We start from the raw sequence: 20,893 nt of genomic DNA, 5'->3' as shown, positions 1-20,893 counted from the left end.
GCTAAAACACTCCTCCAAAAGGGTTCGTCGTTCGGTGTTTTTGTTTCGCCGTCGTTGTCGCACACAAGGACAAGGTTAGTCTAGAGTCTTCATACATTAACCTAGATAGTTACGTAAGGGCGTGTCAACGTGAGATTTATTCTACCCCAAATGCAACCTTTTCGTCCCTTTTTGCTGGAAGGTAGTAAGTTCAGTGTGTGCCCGTGTGTACAAGTTAACCCCCTCTGCAAATCATAGCCGTGAAAAAAAGTTGAGAGATTACGTAATGTGTCGTAATAGTGGCAGTGTGAAGGCGCAGAAATGAAAAGTGTCTGGCCTCATACAATGTACGGAACTGACTGCGCCAGTAGTGAACCATTCGCAGATCAGCAGCAGTAACATCAATTCATGTTCGACTCTTTGATAACTTTGATGACACTTGAATGACTGTCTCACTGTATATATGTACCGACACGGTGTATTTTAGTACGGGGTTGTTTACAGTCATACATGTAGGTTTTTTTGTCATCGTGGCGGTGCGTTCAAACTGAACATGGCTTTGTCTATCGTTGGTTTGCTACGGCAGCATTACTTTCAGAGTGAAATGGCAAGGTAACGTGGTTGTTTTATCCGAGCATAGGGAATGCTATTTATTTAGGATAGGAGTAGACTATGAAACCATGGAGGACTAGCGGATCATGGTGACCATGATGGAAATACATTTATGGTTGGCCTACTCTTTCTAAATCGAAGTATTCGGACTACAAAAACATTCACTTGACTTTTACATAGGACTTAGGGGGTATTTTTACTCGCCACTGAATATACCGGTCATGACCTGACGAAACGAATCAATGAGTTGCTGTTTTTGTGTAGACATGGCATGGAGGTAGTCGGAAAGTGTCCGGGACAGAGTTTTTTTTAAATATTAAACCACTGTTTACAGTTTAGTTTGGTGCTCATCGCGAAATTGTTTATGGAATGGGACATGAGTTCATTTTTATTTTAGTAGGCCTACCTTGGGTAAAATCTTGAAAGGCATCGATGATCTTGGGATAAAGATGGAGCCATTCATCAGGTCCATGTCCACTTGAAATAAATACGATCATTACTTTAAATATTTGTATTAATAAATAAATGAACAAAAACAAAAGCAAGCAAATTTGCCCATATCAAATATGTTATAATTATTATTAAATATTGTAATGTTATGTTTAAATATGACCATGGATATGAAAAAAAAAAAATCAATTTGTATGTGGATGCTGCTATATATAAGGAGGACTATTTTATTCCTCTGCTGTATAAAACCATGGATGACAGAAATGATGTGATCAACCACGGGCCATTACAATTTATTAAACCCCACTCTAATTACCCACTCTATTGCTGAACTGTGGTGTCGACCATAATTACAATCACACCATATCACACACCAAGGTTGTATTGTATACCTCAATTTTCCAAATGTTTGTTAGTATCCGCCATTTGATTTGCTGATCGCCGAACAACCTCTGCGATTTTTGACGAATAGAAGCGAACAAATGTTTTACCGTCTGAATGGTACATTCTTTTCTAGAACATGGTTTTATTTCTGTGTGTGGACCTTCGATCATGCTCAGACCATAGTTTACCTCCATGTTGTGACCCGAAGATGGCCTTGCTTTATCCCATGGAGGCTTCCTCCATGATGGAGGTTGCCCATGGTGTCAATTCATGCACTGTTGAGCAAAGTGTTCCATCCTTGGTGTGAGAAAAAAAGAGGGTTACATGTTACGTAACATTACATCGTATATCAGACCATTATCGCACATGCGGCCGTCTTGCTCATAAACAAATGTTACCTTTTCGAAGTGGCTTGTTTGTAATATGGGTGCTGGGTTTCATTTGTCATGTAAGACATCGTTACATCATCTCTTTTTGTGTGAATTGAATTGAGGTTTACTAAGATCCCTGCTATATTCTTAGATGATGCTCTATGCATCTTGTCCTACCTCCATGTTCTATGGATGAATCAATCTAAATTCTGCCTGGGCCCAAGAAACTTGCATTCATCTTATTTATTGTATAGCTAGTTGCAAGGTGTGTATTTGTATTATATATTTGCTTGGAGTCAAATCGTTTTTTATATTTTTTTGATATTTCTCGGGCGGTAGTAAAACACTTTATTATTATACTTATAGGGACAAACACAATCAAAATAAAAAAATTATTAAATAAAACCACACAAAATACAATAAAAGCAGAGAAGAAGAGGTAAGTGCACCTGCTCGAGCCCGATTGAGTACAAACGGGAAAAAGTCAGGTGCCATCCACCTCTCTCGTTGCTGCTTTTTTATTTCAGGATGGTCACACTGGAGAAATAAATAAATACTTTGGTGAAACTTTGCCATAACTATCGGAATTGAAAGTGTAGGGCCTTGCAGATTTTTAAATCAATTATGAAAGTAATGATTTCGTAATAAAAAAATCACGATGACAGCCCATCTCAAGATGAATCTTATGTTTGTGTAATCGACAGTTATTTTTATGTTGATGATTTTAACAATTATGCCACACCGATACTTCTTACTTACAAGGTCTTATATTAACAGGCCTCCTAAAGACCGGTATTTGTCTGACCATGATGAAGGGTATTATTGTACTACGTTCGATTGGCCGGAGGGCGTTTAACCCAACGAATGCGTTCTGCACGTTCCCACCACTGGGTGTCTTAATGGTACACAATGGAACAAGTTCATGAGCCAACTGTCGAAATTATGGAAAGAGAACTTCCAGACTGCACTGATAGTTATTTGAAGAGAAGATCGAACGGGAAAAAATAGAAAACCTTTTTTTTTGTACAGACTTTTTAGTGCCTAATGAAACTGGAGAATTCCTTCCGCGTGCATTTGGTGCTACATGCGTACAATAATGCATTGCACTGTTGACCCGAAGTGCTGACCGCTGTACCCTAATGCATATAATGGTCACTGGTCAGATAACCTTTTGAACTTTAATTTTTACTGCCTATTTCCCAGCTGCTATTATATTCCCGACCCATAAACAAAAACCACTGTATGTTGACCGTCAGCTTTGGCCACTCAGCCCTTCGGCCCTGACCGTTACGTTTGACCTCCCTGACCATTAAAGTAACGTCAGTTGCTGAAATGGGGGTCATGTATCGGTGAAGTCATGCAATTGTAGCATAGGGGTTTGGTGTAAATTTACACAAATTAATTTAAACAGTTTTGGGAATTGTGAACAGGCTCCTTAAACCCGTTGTCCTTGCCTTATAATTAATTTTGTTTAATGTTTTATGCAAGTGTATGGTGTTTTGTACGTTTACACCAACTATTTTTGCTTGTACAGTTTGAGAAGACCTCTAATTAAATGTCCATGCTGGGAACATGTTTTGTAGTAGGTTTTATTCAATGAGTGTTTTTTTAACGTTTAGCACACAACTACAGTTTTGGAATTATGGAAGGTTCTCTAAGTTTTGGAATTATGAAAAAGGTCTCTTATAAATAGTTTGTCTTTCATGTTTTATGCAAGGAAGTGTAAGGGTTTTGACAAATTAATTTTATGCAGTTTTTGAATCATTTTTTTCCCAGACATGGAATAATATACTTCTTTATGTTTGAATAAAACGACAACATGTCTGGGTTTTTTTAAAAGATGAAACCGTGTTTTACACGGAACGTTAACACGAGGGGAAAAGTTCAAAGCATGCAGATCTCTAATTCAATTTCACTAGGCCTATAAATCACAGATCTTGAATGTACAGTACGTGCACAACGAACTGAGTAGGTGTTATACGGCAGTGATGTCAATTATATAATAATATTAATATTATAAATGTTAAAACAAAAGTAAATGGCCTCATGTTTCAACCCTTGCAGAGTCGATCTTTTTAGCCTTCGAGAAAGACTGTGACGTCAGTCCATTATCTATTTTTCAATGATACAATCCATTTGGTTCAGGCACAGTTTGCAAACAGCTCATCATATTTTCTCGATACTATTTTTTATACAAACAATTTGAAAATCTATATAGATATTCAAGTTGTTTGTATACATGAAATAATGTACGGGTATTTCCAAAAATACATAAAGCGTTTCGTGACTGAGCGGTGGAGGTCACCGGAGCCAAGCACTGGGCCCAATTTCATAGAGCTGCTAAGCACAAAAATTTGCTTAGCATGAAATTTCATCCTTGATAAAAACAGGATTACCAACAAAATTCCCATTTGTTTCGTGTTGCTTGTTACTATTCAGCTGTTGTTTGCTTATCCTAAAATTAACGTGGAAAATTGGTTGGTAATCCTGTTTCTATCAAGGGAGAAATTACATGGTAAGCAAATTGTTTTGCTTAGCAGCGCTATGAAATTGGGCCCTGGTGTTGTCAGAAGCAGAGTGTGGGTATTGTAATCTGCTCTACCAGTCTGGCTTCTATGCCTACTACATTACGGACGGTGAAGGGGGTAACCCCATTAAAGCAGGAGTTGGTGGCAACGTGCCTCTAGTTGCAGTTGAAGTTGATTTGGGTCGATGCCAGTTAAATGATAGCCCTCTCATTGAAGTGGCCTTCCGGCCTCGTAATTTTATGGCGACCTTTAACGAAACAAAAAAGTTTTCTAAAAAGTTATAAAAATAAATGTTCTCTGTGTTATTAATTTTCTCAGGTGGCATCTAGTTGCCATGTCGTCCCCTGACAATGGAAATACGGACGGGAAGACACCCGGCAGGTTTAAGTCTGAACCCGATCCAGATATGCCGATAGAGGGCGACGACGAATCTTCCGAACTTATGATTAACATCAAAGAGGAGCCGATGGACGAGGATTATTATCAGAACTATTCAAATACCAACGGAGACACGTGTCCAAGCGACTCGGCCGAAAGTGCCGAGTTGGATGATGACGTAGAGTCAAATAACTTCGATAACATTCGTGAGACCAACGAAGACGTAAGGCAACAAACCGTAGTTACCAAGATAGCGATTGCTCCAGTTACCACAGTGCCAAACGGTGGAGGGTTGAGGTCTAATATCAAGACGACCAAAATACTACCGAAACCCATGAAGTTTGCCGGGATGACCACAAAACAGGTTGTTGCTTCGACACGCTTGCTGCCGGTCGGCCTTAAAACATCGTGCCCCATCCCGATCGCTCTGACGGTCAACACGCCCGAGGTGGACCCCAAAGCAAAAGCTGCTCTGACCACCAGCCAAACCTCGGCCCACCATCTCATGACTCTTGCCACAGAGGCAGATAAAATATTGAAAAGGCAAAAGAAGACGAGTGAGAAGGGTTCTAATTCCGATCACACCGACGATGACAAGTTGAGTTACAGTGATGAGGAGGACGGCATGTGCACCTCAGACTCCAGTAACGGACTCGATCCTTTTGCGAACTGCTCCGATCAGACTTTGACCCTGATTCAAAGGCGAGCTGCTGAAGCATCTTTGTCAGCATCCAAGTCCAAGAAAACCAAGAGAAAACGGAACCAGTTACCAGACGACTTGAAAGATCAGACGTACTGGGAGAGACGGCGGAAGAACAACGAGGCCGCAAAAAGATCCCGTGATGCCCGCCGTGCCAAAGAGGATCAGATCGCGATTCGGGCAGCATTGCTGGAGCAAGAGAACATGAGACTCAAGATTGAGGTAGCAGCCCTCAAGGAAGAGACAATAAAACTGAGGGGAATGCTTTACGATAAGCGATGAGAGACACGATAAAACAATAATGAACTTATCCCTTGCCGATTTTTTTATTTTATTGTTTATTTATTGGACAGCTCGTTGTTAGCGTCCACTTGGCTTTCCGAAATGTTCATTTGGCAGCCATGTTTTATCAAACTATTGCCTTCATGCATTTAGAGAGAAGATCGCATCGTTTTGTACATCGATATCAGAGAAAGCTACAGGTGCCTTGTGAGCATTTTTGGCGAAAGAATAGTTAAGCTGCCTTTGTATTTGAAAATGAGCGCGAAATGGCACGTGTGAATTTCATTGCAACATTTTGGGCCAAAAGTTTTCGGAAGCTTTTCTTACATTATTTACCGGGTAATTGAAGCGATATTTAGTTGTTGGAAATGAATCTTTTTAAGGTGGTATGGCACACTTTTACACTGCACGTTGTGCAGGGTGTTGGAGTATGGGTGACTTTGGTCTAGAGAAAGGACCACTAGGCTTCGATCATTTCAATTCAGCCGGTGTCCCATGGAATTCCGTCCAGGAGATTCTGTGACCCGTAATATGGGAAAGTAACATGGGAGAAGGATGCGTTATCAGAGGAGGTTTGTACATAGTTCGCCATATGGCCTGGGGACATAATCTCCTGCCAACACGGAACGTATAACGGATAGTAACGAAATACTTATCACAATCGCTGCTGACATCGCTTGCAAAATCTTCGCTGGTTTCTAGTCGGTATCTGCGTTACTTTTCTCGTATTTGTTTTATCCCACCAAACTATCAATGACTGTACGCAGGTTCTTGCTGTTATTTTCATTTAGAGATGGACGATTTGGGTTATGATTTTTCTCACATGATCACGGTCTTCTTTTTGTGCTTTTGTTTGTATGCGGATATATTTTTGAGTGACATGGAAGGCCCATTTTCGGCAGAAGTGTGTACCAAAGTCACAATAGGTTTACTCTGTTGATTTATTACTAGATACCTTTGTTATCAACCAAACCAAATTTCAAATCTCGATTACCTCAGGTTTTCTTTTTCTTCATCTGTCTACTACGCATTAATCAGAAAAAGAGCAGCGACGTTGCCGTCGTGAATTTTACTAAAAACTATTACATTATAATGTATAGGCTTACGTATAGGCTTACGGCTTACGAAATTTGTTTCAACATTATTGTTATTATGTTCCTCAAAAGAAACCGTACATGAACTTTAAAGACATTGGACACTATTGGTAATTGTCAAAGACCAGTCTTCTCACTTGGTGTATATCAACATATGATTAAAATAACAAACCTGTGAATTGGTCGTCGAAGTTGCGAGATGAATTGATTGATTTAAATAAAAAGTTAAAATGTTTCTTTTTACTTTTTCTTTAAGTTAGGACACCCTCGGTGAGCACTTAAAGTAGCTATGAACCGACAGAAAAATCTTACTCAGCAAAAACAGGAAACCAGTCAAAGACCCATAAGTTGAAATCGATACAACTGGTGTCCCTCTCATTGTTTTGCTTAAATAGCAAAGGAAAATTGGTTAGCCACCACCGTGTTATTTTTAAGATGGCGTTGTGATGACGTCAGTGCATACAGTGCACTGATCTCCATTAGATGTACTAAATCAATGTTAAGGGCGTTTGACCGTCAAGTTGGGTATGTATGAACTTACGCGGGTAGGTATAACCGCGGGATTTAGGATAATTTTACAACCAACAAAATATACATGTCTTTGTTAATAATACAGCGGTATGGTTTACTGTAAGTCTGACCTCAATCTCTACAGCTGTTTACCGTGCATAACGAATTTTGTGTAGATGACTACTACATTACCTCATTGTACAAACAACTTCATAGGCCTATTGTTTGATTTACAATAATTATAAGAAATACAAATCTTGTACGTGGCAATTTAACTTCTCAGTGCATTGATGCTATAGTTGTTACATAATTATACAAAGCAATGGTATAAATCAAGCGTGGGTAGTTCGGTGTCACTGACGATTGTTGTGTATCAACATCCATAATATCAAAACTTGGTGTATTACAGTTGGCTTTTCCGTTTGTCATCAGAGCAGCGGCCATTCAACACACGAGGCCAACTTGGCCCAAATTTTCTGCGAGGGTTGAAGACATTAATTTCATTTGCAAAATATGAACAGGCTTTCATCTTTTAAGTTAACTTTTCAAGGCGAAATTTCAGATGCAAACAGTCTTGCATTTGTACGAAGTTCAAATCACTTCTAATCGATGAGTCGAAATCGGGGAGCCATCAGTTCGCGCGAGAGCAGTGATCTCGCGAGAGCACTATCTCAGCGCGTGGGCCGATTTAACGACCTGTCCACAAGTCTAGCGTGTGCATGGTAAATATTATAAGTACACAAGGAATTTGAATTTTTGTTTTATAAAAAAGCTTGGTTCGATGTTTTCAAACTATGTTTTTACCCAATCGTTTATTCGAAACTTACATCAGTTAATTTAATCTTGCCTTTTGTCAAGGTACATGAAGGTTGGTGTAATAAAAACCTGAGATGTGGTGACTAACTTTGCTTTGGCCATTAAGGGAGGGATGATTCTATACTATTAATTTTGTTATTACCACAGACAACTTTTAACCAAACCAAGTGGTTAAATAATGATGAGGTCGTTCTCGATTAAATTTTCTGTTATAAATTTAATGAATTGTTTTTAACTCGCAATGGATTTCGAAACATCACAGTTTCATGAAATTATATTTATCGTTTTTTTTTCTACAAAGCAAGAAAATCAGTGGTGGAAGACGGTAATGTCCATATACAATATGAACTTGGTCGTGTAACTTTAAAAAAAAAATATAGCTGCATGTAAATAACAGCAAGTATAAAATAAAATGCTTTAAAAATACCGGTTTCTGGTTTTCTCTGTTTCTGTTGTACCATGATTGTTCATATCCGAAGTCCGATTACATAACACAGGCATGCATTGGGTCATTGGAGATGGTAGGAACATTTGAGGGAACACAAGGGCTAGCCTACATACACACATGGTGAAGGGTCTAAAATAAACACCTCAGGCCTGAACATATCAATTTTTTCGAGTTTATTTCAAAGGGTTAAAGGAACACGTTGCCTTGGATCGGACGAGTTGGTCTATAAAAAAGCGTTTTTAACCGTTTGTTATAAAAAGCATATGGTTGGAAAGATGTTTTAAAAGTAGAATACAATGATCCACACAAGTTTGCCTCGAAATTGCGTGGTTTTCCTTTTACTGTGCGAACTAACACGGTCGGCCATTTATGGGAGTCAAAAGAGTCAAAAATTTGACTCCCATAAATGGCCGACTGAGTTAGTCGACGAGGTAAAAGGAAAACCGTACAATTTCGAGGCATGTTTGTGTGGATCATTGTTTTCCACTTTTACAGCATCTTTCTACCTATATACATTTTATAACAAACGCTTTTCAAAGACCAACTCAACCGATCCAAGGCAACGTGTTCCTTTAAAACCATCATAAAAGTAGGAAGGATACCATGCCTGCCTGCTAACATAAGAATGTCCCGAATCAAGTTGGTTTGGTTTAAAATGATATAGATTGCTTTAGGAAATATTTCCTTTCAAAGTTTTTCCCGAACTCAGATGTTGACAAACTAGGGACACCGCCAACATCGAGCTAGATAGCCAAGTTGGTATGACCCGGCGGCGGTCGCTGGTTCGAATCCCACTGCTAGTCGATTCTTTGTTCAACCCCCCCCCCCCCCCCCCCAAATCTTTAAAAGTTTCATAAGAGAAACACTTTTCTTGTGCGAAAATAACCTCCGTGTCACTTATATCCATCTGGATTTATTCCACGATGGTCGATTGCCAACTTACATGTAGGGTGATGTAGGTCCTATGCCACCGATTAAGAGGGAAAGAACATTTTGTACGGAAGGAAATGTACACAATTTGAATCCAAAAGGACGGCAAGAAAAAGCGGGGAAAATGGGCCCATTATCCCACCATCAAATAACCCATGCGTAAAAATACAATACTCCTGATCAATAGCAGTTCTGATAGATACCATTACCCCCCCCCCCCCCCGCTATGCTTGATGCTTTATCTTTGGTGGGTAATTTAACCAATATTGAGTTCAGTCCTTATGCCTACTTTGATTGTACAGGGCCCAATTTCATAGTTGCTTAAGCAAAAGTATTTGCTTAAGCAAAACATCCTTGCTTAGTAAAACCAGATTACTGGCCAAGACTCCACTCAATATTGTTATGCTAAGTAAACAACAACTAAATACTAGTCATAAGCAATGTATATGGCATGAAATTTTGACCAGTAATAGTGTAAATTAAGCGAGCTATTTTCGTGCTTAAGCAAATTTTTTGCTTAAGCAGCTCTATGAAATTGGCCCCAGGATACATGGGTCCCAAGATATAGAAACATTTATAAGGGACAAATAGGCAAAGAAATACGGGCGGGGTCCCACAGCACCTGCAATTTGACTCCAAGTTCGAAGGTGTCGATAAGCATACAGTCAATAATCCGGGTCCTTAAAACAAATTTTAGAAGTTATCGTCAGATAATTGTTTATTGATACAGATTGGTTTAGAACATTTACATATTTGGTGTGGAATTATTATAGGCGGATGATATCATACCATAAATAAAATAAACACAGTTTGCAAAATTGGGTGTACACAAAGAGAGTAATTATAATCCCACTGGAACCGATTCCTATTGACTATACTTAAATTTACCGAAGATCTTTTTAAATCACATCTCTGTGAATGATACCATGTCCTAAAGTGATTCGCCAATACTGTACACCATAGTAATTTGATAAATAAATAGTATGGTTTCAAAAGCAACGTGTTTCATCAATAGAAAATCTTCAAAGTGACAGGAAAACCAACGACACTTATCTCCTTAATTCTGACAGTGTTCCACTAACCTAATAATAAGTACATTGGTAAACACAAAGCTTTACCAACCTAAAAGCCCAAAGATGACTGCGTTTTTTTTTCTTTACCCTTGCGCTGACGTTTCATAAGTACTTATATATTTGTTATTTTTCGAGTACGAAAAAACCCTCAAGCTTATCTGATAGTATTTGTACCTGGCCCTTATCAACCTCAATACACTGCAGCATATGAATACCTTGAATGGTTGGAGTCCATGACAAAGATTTGCAACAAACCTGTGGTTTACGAGACACCATCAATCCCATGTTGTTGGAGTCCTTCAACATAACAATATGGGGAGTTCCCCTTTATGACATGTTCCTAACCAGAAAAGCCAAAAACCCTCATTAGCCAAGTTCCTAAATAACACCATCTTAACTTCATAGAGAGATGTATGCAGCTTCATATCAATGGAGGAAAGAAAAGCATGTTTAATAGTTTGCTAAGCAGTTTTCCTTCACAGTGTACCCCGTTTGTCATCTTGACATCAAACGACTGTGCTAAATACTACAAAATGGACATATGGTCGTGGATCTTGTATCAGCAGATTTCAAGGCAGCAAATTCGAATTTAGAAGGCAAGTAAAGTAGGCAAGCAAGCAAGCAGAATACTACAGCCCAGTGCTGTACCTGGCACTAACTGGTGGACTTTCAGTTGCATTTCCCTTCTCCAAAAACTTTTAGTAAGGACAGCCTCTTGCCCAGTGACCTCGTCTACCTGTGTAAACAAACAAACAAACAAACACACAAAAATCACCCCAAAAATTCAATTACAAGAGGAACACTACCAATAAGAGACCTCAAATAGGGCCAACCCACGCAATCCCTACCTGATTGCGTGGGTTGGCCCGATAAGAGGGTTTTTCTCCCACATCAAACTGCACATTTTTTTCTTGGTTTCCAATTCACTATCCTGTTATTTATGTGAAATGAAATATTCAAAATACTATCATTTGATGATATAGAATCAAATACACTCTATGTTGATGTCCTTCAAGGGGAGCAAAGGACCACATTAAAAATTATGAATTAAAGAAATTTCGTTTTAGCTCAGAGATTAAATTGTTTGTTTTATGTTTCTTAAATTCCTAAGCAAATAACCTTTGGAATCTGAATAACAGACAAAAACAAAACAGAATTTTTTTTAATCAAAACTTCATCGGCTCAGGACCGAAATGTCGTTATTGCAGTTGTATGGGTTTCATGAAATTGCTTTTGCATAATTTGGAGCTGTTAAATGGGGTTTATTGATCAATAGTGTTTGTTCAGCGAAAAGAAACTTTCATTTCTAAGTAACACATTTTTGTTGATTTTGATGATTTAAAAAAAATTATTTTTGCATTTTTCATTAACGATCTTTTGATCATTTCGATGATTGCCATTAATGAACTTATAGAACGGAGCCAACGACTCACCACAAATATGGCAAGTACCACCCCCATAGTACTCGCCATCTATTCCTGGATCGTAGTCCGTGTTGACTGAATCATCTTCATCATCTTCATCTACACTATTGTCACTGTCGTCATAGTCCGAGGATATTTCTATTGGACCATAATCATGAGATCGGGTACCAGACGCAGGCCCTACTGTTAAACCTGGTGATGGAAGGATGATAAAAAACGAAACATGCAGATAACAATATTTTGCCAAAAACCAAATTGTACTGTTAAAAGTAAAACAACCCTGCAAAAGCTAACCATTTATAAACATTCATAAGGTATGTCTAGACTACATTGAAGTTCTTTGACAAGAAATTCCTTAATGCATGACCAAATGTCAGAGCTACTGATAAAAAGAAGGTAAGCATAAAACAAATTGTGGCTTTCCATATGTAACACTTGTGACCAAATTCCTGACAAATCTTGTGTAGCATAAAAAAAGAGTTCAGCACAATTGTATGCTTAAAGTTGCATTGTCAGAGTTTTTGCTGATTTGGAGTCAAAAATCAATTTTGAATAGTGAACGAATTTAGAAAGGATATATATTTGTGTAACGAAAAATATAAAAAGTGAAGATTTGTGACGTCAGGAACTATAGTTGATTTTGGGGTTGAACAAAGAATTGACTAGTGTGGGATTCGAACCAACGACCTCCGGATTAACGTGCTGGCGCTCTACCAACTGAGCTATCTAGCCCTATATTGGCGGTGTCCCTATTTTTTCAATATCTTTGTTCGGGGGTACCAGTCAGAAGCCATACAACCGTTAACTGCCGTGGGATCACACCCAAATTACGATACAACCTGGGAAGCGGCAGCTAGGGGATCACCTTAAGGGGATGCGACTTTTTGTTTCAGATATCAATATAAACCACAAGGGAAGCTGACTGAGTAAATTTGTAAATTATTTTTGTAAATCATTTATAAATTTACCCAGTCAGTTTCCCTTGTGGTTTATATTGATATCAGGAACTATAGTTATAACACTTTTAAATTCTGCATTCTGAGGACTTCATTCTGATTGGCTGACTGCTGGCAAATCTGGCGGCCAATCAGAAAGATAAGCAAGTGAATGAATATTCATTATGAACAATCATTATTCACATGACGACACATGGCGATCGCGATTTACACCATAGAGTTATATAATAATAAGAACTAGAGGGCGCACTGGCCTATATACGGGCTCCGGCATGCATAGGCGGCCATTTTCTTAGTTGACAAATAAACTGGCATCCCCCACAGCTTGTGTTTGTGCGGCCATTTTGTAAGTTGAACAAAACAGCATCGCGTAGCGTTCAATATTCAATAAAAACAAACTCCAACGTGTGTTTCATATTCAACGCGTGTACATAAGGTCGCACGCTTGTCTCCTTGCTATTTGAAATTTAAATCAAAATTAGCAGGTAAATCGGCCAAAAATCTGACAATGCAACTTTAAGCAGCTCCATGAAATTTAGCTCTCGCCAACAAAGGCTTCGTAACTTCATCTAGAAATTGCAAATGTAAATGCCATACAAAATAGTCACATACCTTTTTTTGGCAGCGATAAATTTCACAGTATTAAAGCACAAGTCAACTGATGCGAATTATTCATTGCAAATTTGTGACGTCAAAATTTGTATCGCATTCACAGAATTATGGTCCTTTTAAAATCACTCACTTTTCCTTTCGGTGATGACCTCTTTCCTTTTCTGCTTCATGTCTTCGCTGAGACTCTCCACCATCTTATCAATGTAGTTATCTAAGACGATAGAGCGACTGTGAGAAGTGATGGAAGCACGGCAGACGGGGCACTCTTTCTTACGTTTCATCCAAGAGAGGATGCAGTATTGACAGAAGGAATGGGAACAGTTCAGAGTGGTAGCCTGAAAGTAATCAACATTAGAGACACAGCTTACAAGTTTGTTTCTTTGTGTTGTCCACAGGGGACCATACATGCAGATTCACATTGATATTGAAGACCAGAGAGACGGCCATTTCCCTGGTTGTATCGTAAACTTGGATCCCTAACAACGAGGCAGCTAACAGTTATATGGCTTCTAACTGGCAACCCCGAACAAAGATGTTTACTTCTTCTTCTGTTTGATCTCTGGACCAAGGTGAACATTGAATATAATTCATAAATACCTCAGACAGTTTCGCTATTCCTATTGGTGGAGAGCGCGTCACGTGGGTGTGTATAAACCTTTGTTTATGACCGGCAAAAAGTGTTAATTCATGGGCGTGACATGCGACCTTGCACCTGTTCTTATAAGACATTTTCTTCATTCCTATTGATCGAGAGCAACGGCTGAAACAGTTGTGCCACATCACGCGCGACGCACACAGCATTCCCTTATAAGGAGTTGTTTACCCAAGGGCTTTACCATTTCATAGCTGGAGGGGTGTTGTGTTGAAAGAAATCATTTAACAATTATAGTTTTTGCATCTATTTTACTTTTTGACCAAAAAGTGATGATGTTTTTGACCGAAAAGGTATTTATGAATGGGAGTCAAAGTTTTCAACTAGTGGTTTAATCCCAACAAGGCCTGGTTCTTGATAATTTTACCGAGACAACTCGAGGCAAATTATAAAGAACCAGGCCTCGGCGGGTTTAAACCACTCGTTGAAAACCGATTCAACACACTTTGATTCCCTTATTAATGTTATAACATAGTTTTAACAATTCCTGTGAGTGGCGGCTTTCCGCTGTTGGATGTCAATCAATAAATATATAAAAAAATAAATAAAAAACACTGTATAAGAAACTGGTAGGTTCTGTAAAGACATGAGAAATGTGAGGTGTCTTGGCTGAGCAGTTACGATCAACGAACTCAAGCTCTGAGTGCATAATCAGCAGAGTGTGGGTTCGAGTCCAGGTCGTGACACTGTGTCCTTAAGCCACTATTTCGTCTTTTGATGAGATGTAAAGCTGTAGGTCTCGTGTGTTGTTATACAAAACTGTCGACCCACAAAAAAAACAAAAACAAATACACACAAATTGCAGAGAGAAGGGGCTCGCCCCAATGAGTCTAAAAGTGTGTTTATCTGCCAACTTCAATCAAGAGGGCTGCACTATAAGGAAGAAGAGGTAGAAGACATGTGTTCATTCCCTACCTGGATAAAGAGTTCAGCACAGACACTACACTGCAGTTCATTCTCCATGACATCAGTGATACTCTGTAGAGCCTCTTCTTTAGCCTTCTGAATACAGATCTCATGCTCCTCTTTCTCAAGACGACTTGCCATCAGCTGATGAGGAAATACAAAATGCATCAATTAGCTTACTTTCAAAAAATGCTGTCATACTTATTATCATAATAAAACCCACAGTTCTTGCAAGCTACGCTCTTATTCTACTTCCCATTGTGCTTTTCCCTTGCACCTACTCACGTTAGGCCAAGTAAAAAAAGAAACATTTTCAGCGTCCCCGCCCGCTTCCTTTTTACCGGCCGCCTCCTTTTTTATTTTATTTTTTTTTAATTTTTTTTATGCACATTTTAATTTTTATTTTTGAATAGGGTTATTTTAAATGATCTCAGCAAAAACAGTCTAAACCATTTCAATTATGTTTTGTGTATTTCAGCAGTAAAAAAAAACAATGGCTATTTGACGTTATAACAAAGAAGGGCGGCCATCTTGAAATAAAAAATAAAAAATAAAAAGCCCCTCTTCCTCCTTTTTTTGAAAAACCTGCACGTGAAACATTTTTGTTTTTTTACTCGGCCTTATATGGCCAACAAGCATTCACAGTCAGTTGTGGAACAATCTCTACCACTTCACATCCGTCAGGCATCATCTTTTGTTAAAAACTCATTTAATTTGATGCCTAGTTACTATAGTTTTTGTTTATTCGTTTAAAAATGCTTTTATACAGCACTTTGAAACTTTTTTTAAAGGCACTTAATAAATAGATATCATTATAATTTAAGTAGGGTGAAATGGCCGAGCGGTCTACGTCTAGAGCATCAAACTCACATTCTAGTGGATGAGTCAATGAGTGTGGGTTCGAGTGTGGGTCTTAACACTCGATACTTAGCTAAGATACTAGTTTCTTCTCATCTCATCAACCAAGAGTAAAGGGGCCGGGTTCGATATCACTCGTCCTAACTTGGGACTAGTCCTTAGAGATATACAAATTGCATGGATAGTCCTAAGTTAGGACATGTAACTGGTCCTAACTCGAGATAAGACTAGTCCTAACTCTTTGTGAAATCCACCCCTGGGTTCTGCCCATGGTGGTCGGAAAAACCCACCCGGCACCCATGATTTCCAAACCACCACTAATTTTCAAATTTTGTGAATTAAATGATTTACCCCAAAACTGAAATGTCTTCCTTTGACCTCAGTGAGGGCACAGTTTGAGCTGGTGACATCTTACACAAGAATCAAAATAAATAAGTCTGTTTGAGGAATGTTATTAATAATTGATTTTTATATAGCGCTTTACACAGCCGAACAGAGTCTCAAAGCACTTCTAACATTACTATACCCCTGGACACTGGGCCATTTAATTCAATCCTTAAACCATCCAAGCTCCATGGGGAAAATACAGCCTGTGCAACAAATTTGCGCTTCTAAGCTTAATCAATCACAAGAACCATTTCTGCCCCTAAAAGGTACCCATTTACCCCTGGCTGGAGAGAAGCAATTATAGTTAAATTTCTCGCTCAGGGACACAAGTGTCATGACAGAGATTCAAACCCACACTCTGCTGAAGAGAAACAGCAGTGCTGGAGTTCAGGGCATTTATCCGCTCAGCCACGACCACCTATGAGTCCATTTCAGAAATTTCATGTGAAATCCAAGTTACCTCAGTATGCAGTTGAGCATATTCCCTCTCCTTCTTGGCAATGACCTCTTCCAACTTGGTCTTTTCGTTCTCCAATCCAGCCTGGAGGTCTTTGTCCTTCTCTTCCAGCTTTCTTTCCATCTCTTTCTGAAGACTTTCCTCTACTTTGGCTTTATCAGCCTGGAGAGAAATAAATTCAAAGTCTTAAGACAGTTCTGTACAATGAAGCCATGTTTCTTAAAATGGTCAATTGAACGAAAGGTGTAGGGATATAATAATATTTGGCCTAATGTTAATTATAATAATCATAATAATAAAACAATTATATAGAGCTAAAACCATTAAAAAGACAAATGCTCACAGGCGCTTTACATAAAGTTAACATTAAAACCAACAAAAGCTAAAACAGCAAAGAATTTAAGATACAGGGGCAGCAAAATAAATGAATACTAATTTAAGCCAAACAAATGGACAAGCCAGTACAGGAAACCATAAAAAAAAAACATTTACAAAATGAGTGAAAACAGGCCATCATTAATAAAAAATCAAAAAATCAAAAAAGAAATCAGTTATTTAAACCAAATATTAATCAATCAATGCATCAACAAAACCAATCAATCAAGTCAATCAACCAATCAATTAATCAATCAATCAAGTCAAGCAACCAATCAATTAATCAATAAGTCAATCAAGGGGTAAAAACAGACAATACGTAGTCAATTAACCAATTAATTAATTAATTATAAAATGCCATCCAGTACAATAAAATCAACCAAAAAGCATTTTTAGAAAAGGAAGTGATGACAGGCCTTCACCAAAAAGTCCTGCACGAATAAAATTAATAGTGCTAGATTTTACTGAAAAATTTCTAAAGATCAACATTGTTTTAGAAGAAACAAGTGGTCATAATTACATACAATTGAGTAAAACTCAATGAAAAACAAAGAGTTTTTTAATGTAAACATGAACATTTTGATGAGCGTCACTCATAGGCAAAAACGCAGAGTTTCACAAAACACCCCTAATGCCAAGGATTAAAAACAACACTGTGGTGTCACATTTCAGACTCGTTCCAAACAAGACAAAGGAAAATGCATAGCAACAAAGAGAAACAACCTTCATCCAGTCCGTGTTGTGATTTTTTCATCACAACACGGATCAGTTTTACACTGGATTTCTGAGGCAATGGTACTTCTGTGTTGTTTTCACTTTTCACATTATTGGTCTTTGATCTGTTTGAGTGATTTCGTTTAAGGTGATCTTTCGAATAAATAATGTAAATACCTGAAGCGATTCTTGCTGCGTTTGTAATTGCTGCAACATCATCTCTTCCTTCTTCCTTATTTCCTCCTCTAAGGTAGTCCGGAGTTCCTCTTGCATCTTACCGAGGCTCTTATCCTTCTCCTCCAGTTTCTTATTCCACTCCTCTTGTAGGCTCAATTCCAGGCGTTGCTTCTCCTTGAGGAGTTCCTCTCGCTGATACTTCAGCTGCTCCATCATGGTAGCCTCCTTCTCTTGTACCTGCGCCTCATGGGTGGATTGCATATCTGCTTGAATCTTCTTGAGTACTTTCTCTTGGTCTTGCAACCGCTTCTCCCACTCTGCCTTGAGCTTTTTCTCAAGGGTGAGTTTCTCTTCGGTGAGGGCATCCTGCTGCATTTTCAGCTGTTCTTGAAGGTCTAGTTCCTTCTGTTGGACCTGGAGCATAAGGGCTTTCTCCATCTCCTCTTGTAGCTGCTTCTTTTTGTTCTCCAGCTCCTCTTTCTCAGACTCCATTTCCCGATTGATATCAAGCTCTCTCTGTTTCAATTGCTCCTCCAGGAGTTCCCTTGCCGCTTGCTGCTCAGCAAGCATACGTGACAACTCATTAAACTGTTGTTCGGCCTCTGCAGCTTTCCTTTCAGCAACTCTTTTCTGCTCGGCTAACCTCGCAGAGAGTTCCAGTTCCGTTGTGGAAGCGAGCTTAGTTCTCTTTGGGAGGGGCAACCCAGAGGTGCCCGGCCTATCATTCCTATCAACATTTGTTTGTGAACATGTTCCTATTTTTCTCTTTTTCTCCTCCAGATCTGTCCTATTTTGAAGCACACTATCATTCCGATTAACGTTAGTCCTCCTGCATGCTATGGGCTCAGAGTCTTGACTCTCTTTCCGGCTTTCTACTCTTGCAATATTTCCCCTGTCCTTGCTTGCTTTGTAAGAGCCAAGGATTTGTGAGACTTCTTCATCGGAGTAGCTTTGCCGAGTCAAATTGAAGACAAATTCTGCCTGGGTTTCCCCGTCAGCGACAACTCCAAGTTGTATTGTGTCTCCACTCTGAAGAACATGCGGCCTCAATGCCGTTATACGTGATGAGTTTACATGAACACCATTCAGACTCTAAAATTGATATTAGGTGGAAACAGAATTTTAAAAAGATTATTATCAAATGGTTATTGTCCAATACAAGATTTCTGAAGCAACTTTACAGTAGCATAAAGTGCGTCACAAGTAAGCAGTTTGTTCACAACAAATCAACATTACACAACCAACAGCCTACAAGTACAAGGCTGTATGTCAAAATCTGTTCAAAGATAGATTTTATCTTGAATGCTGATGTTTGCTGGGTTTTTTTTAATGTTACTAGTCTAGAAATTATTTCATAAGACCAGTATATATAAAAGATGAAAGCATTTTATTATAGACATCATTCACAGTGTGAGTTGTTCTAATTCATATGAAAAACACAACAATGCTAGACTTGACCAGTTGTGAGTTTGGTGGCCCGGCACTAAAAACCACTGGTCTCAGAAATGTTGAGTCTTAATATTGAATGGAAAGGACTAAAATTCAATCAAATTATAAATATTCTTCAGGTTTTGAATGATAATGTGTCTTCGGAAATCTCTGGCAAGTGTCCAGCTGAATGCAATTTAAGAAAAGCAAACCTGTTGTGTAGAAAGAAATTTTTAAATTAAGGATAAAATAAAGCTACAAAAATTTGAATTCCATGAATGACAATCGTTTGTACACACCTAATGCTAATACATCTGAATAGCAAATAATGAGTTCAGAATGTACAATGAAAATCATTCATTCCACTATCTATATTTCATTGAAGACACAACATCACCTTATTATCAATGACAGCCCAGTTTCCATTCTCTGTTTCTTTGAAGATGGCATGCTTTCTTGACAACATCAATTGGTTCCTCCTTGATAACAACTGCACGGTGACATCAAGACCACGTCCTATTGTTACCTGTGATATTATAATTTATATAAAGTTAAGAAATATCGTCTCCATGAACATGTGAAGACAATAACTGAACAAACCTCATAGTTTTAGGTAGTCTAGGTAGGAGCTTCCCCTAGAACTATGAGGTTTGTGGAGTCGATAGCGGAATGTACCTCATAGTCATAGTACTAGTAGGGACAAGTACAAAATTACTATAATGACTATTCTAACTCCAATTGTCTAACTCTAGTCTAAGTCTAATCATAGAGGAAGGACAGTTCCTCTATGGTCTAAATGAGTTGAGTTTAAACCAACAGTTATTTTCAGAACCACCCCAACTCGTTGGAGATAGTCAATGGTGTTACCGCAAATCTTTCCATATTGAATTTCCACCATGCAACATTTTTTTTTTTTTTTTTTTTTGGGGGGGGGGAAATCAGATCTTGCCAAAATGAGGCTCAATGTTTTGCTTGAACTCATTTAGATCTGGATCTGTATCTGAAATGGAGTTACCACAGAACACTCCGTGTGGGGTCAACATGTACAGTATTGGTACAGTTGGGTGTGCCCATGGATAATTTTGTTATGGAGTTGTTTGACTTGTTCTTGTTGTAGAAATATAATGTTATGGCATGGTTGTTTGGTTATGGTAGGCCTATGGCCTGGGACGACCAAAACAACTTCCCAAAATACATAGTTTTAACAACTAATAATGGGCAAATTAATCGTGAAAGTTTACATGGAGGGTCTACATGAAATCATACAAGAACAGTTTACCTCAGTGCCTGCCTTAAGTGGAATCACGGAGTACTTTCTGCTCTGGGAATTAAATCTTTTTAGACACCACTCGCAGCCACCCGCCATTTTGTACTTTATTTACGAGTCGTTTT

General features: G+C 38.6%; 2 protein-coding genes across 2 annotated transcripts; one reads left to right on the top strand and one right to left on the bottom strand.

Annotated features, from left to right (window-relative positions):
• The first annotated feature begins 392 nt into the window (after nt 1-392).
• Nucleotides 393-8,860, top strand: LOC139937479 (uncharacterized). Its single transcript, XM_071932636.1, has 2 exons — nt 393-591; nt 4,643-8,860. Exons 1-2 carry the CDS (start codon nt 533-535, stop codon nt 5,682-5,684), a joined length of 1,101 nt encoding a protein of 366 aa, XP_071788737.1. The 5' UTR covers nt 393-532; the 3' UTR covers nt 5,685-8,860.
• A 1,098-nt stretch (nt 8,861-9,958) lies between these two features.
• On the bottom strand, nt 9,959-20,877 carry LOC139937472 (uncharacterized). Its single transcript, XM_071932624.1, has 8 exons — nt 20,781-20,877; nt 19,899-20,027; nt 18,074-19,165; nt 16,811-16,969; nt 15,115-15,249; nt 13,678-13,882; nt 11,989-12,171; nt 9,959-11,291 (listed from the first exon to the last, which is right to left on the bottom strand). Exons 1-8 carry the CDS (start codon nt 20,865-20,867, stop codon nt 11,254-11,256), a joined length of 2,028 nt encoding a protein of 675 aa, XP_071788725.1. The 5' UTR covers nt 20,868-20,877; the 3' UTR covers nt 9,959-11,253.
• Between the last annotated feature and the right edge of the window lie 16 nt (nt 20,878-20,893).

The sequence above is a fragment of the Asterias amurensis genome, chromosome 1, assembly GCF_032118995.1.
Source record: "Asterias amurensis chromosome 1, ASM3211899v1".
NCBI lineage: Eukaryota > Metazoa > Echinodermata > Asteroidea > Forcipulatida > Asteriidae > Asterias > Asterias amurensis.
The sequence above is the reverse complement of the archived record's forward strand: the minus strand, read 5'-3'. Positions and strand labels throughout refer to the sequence as shown.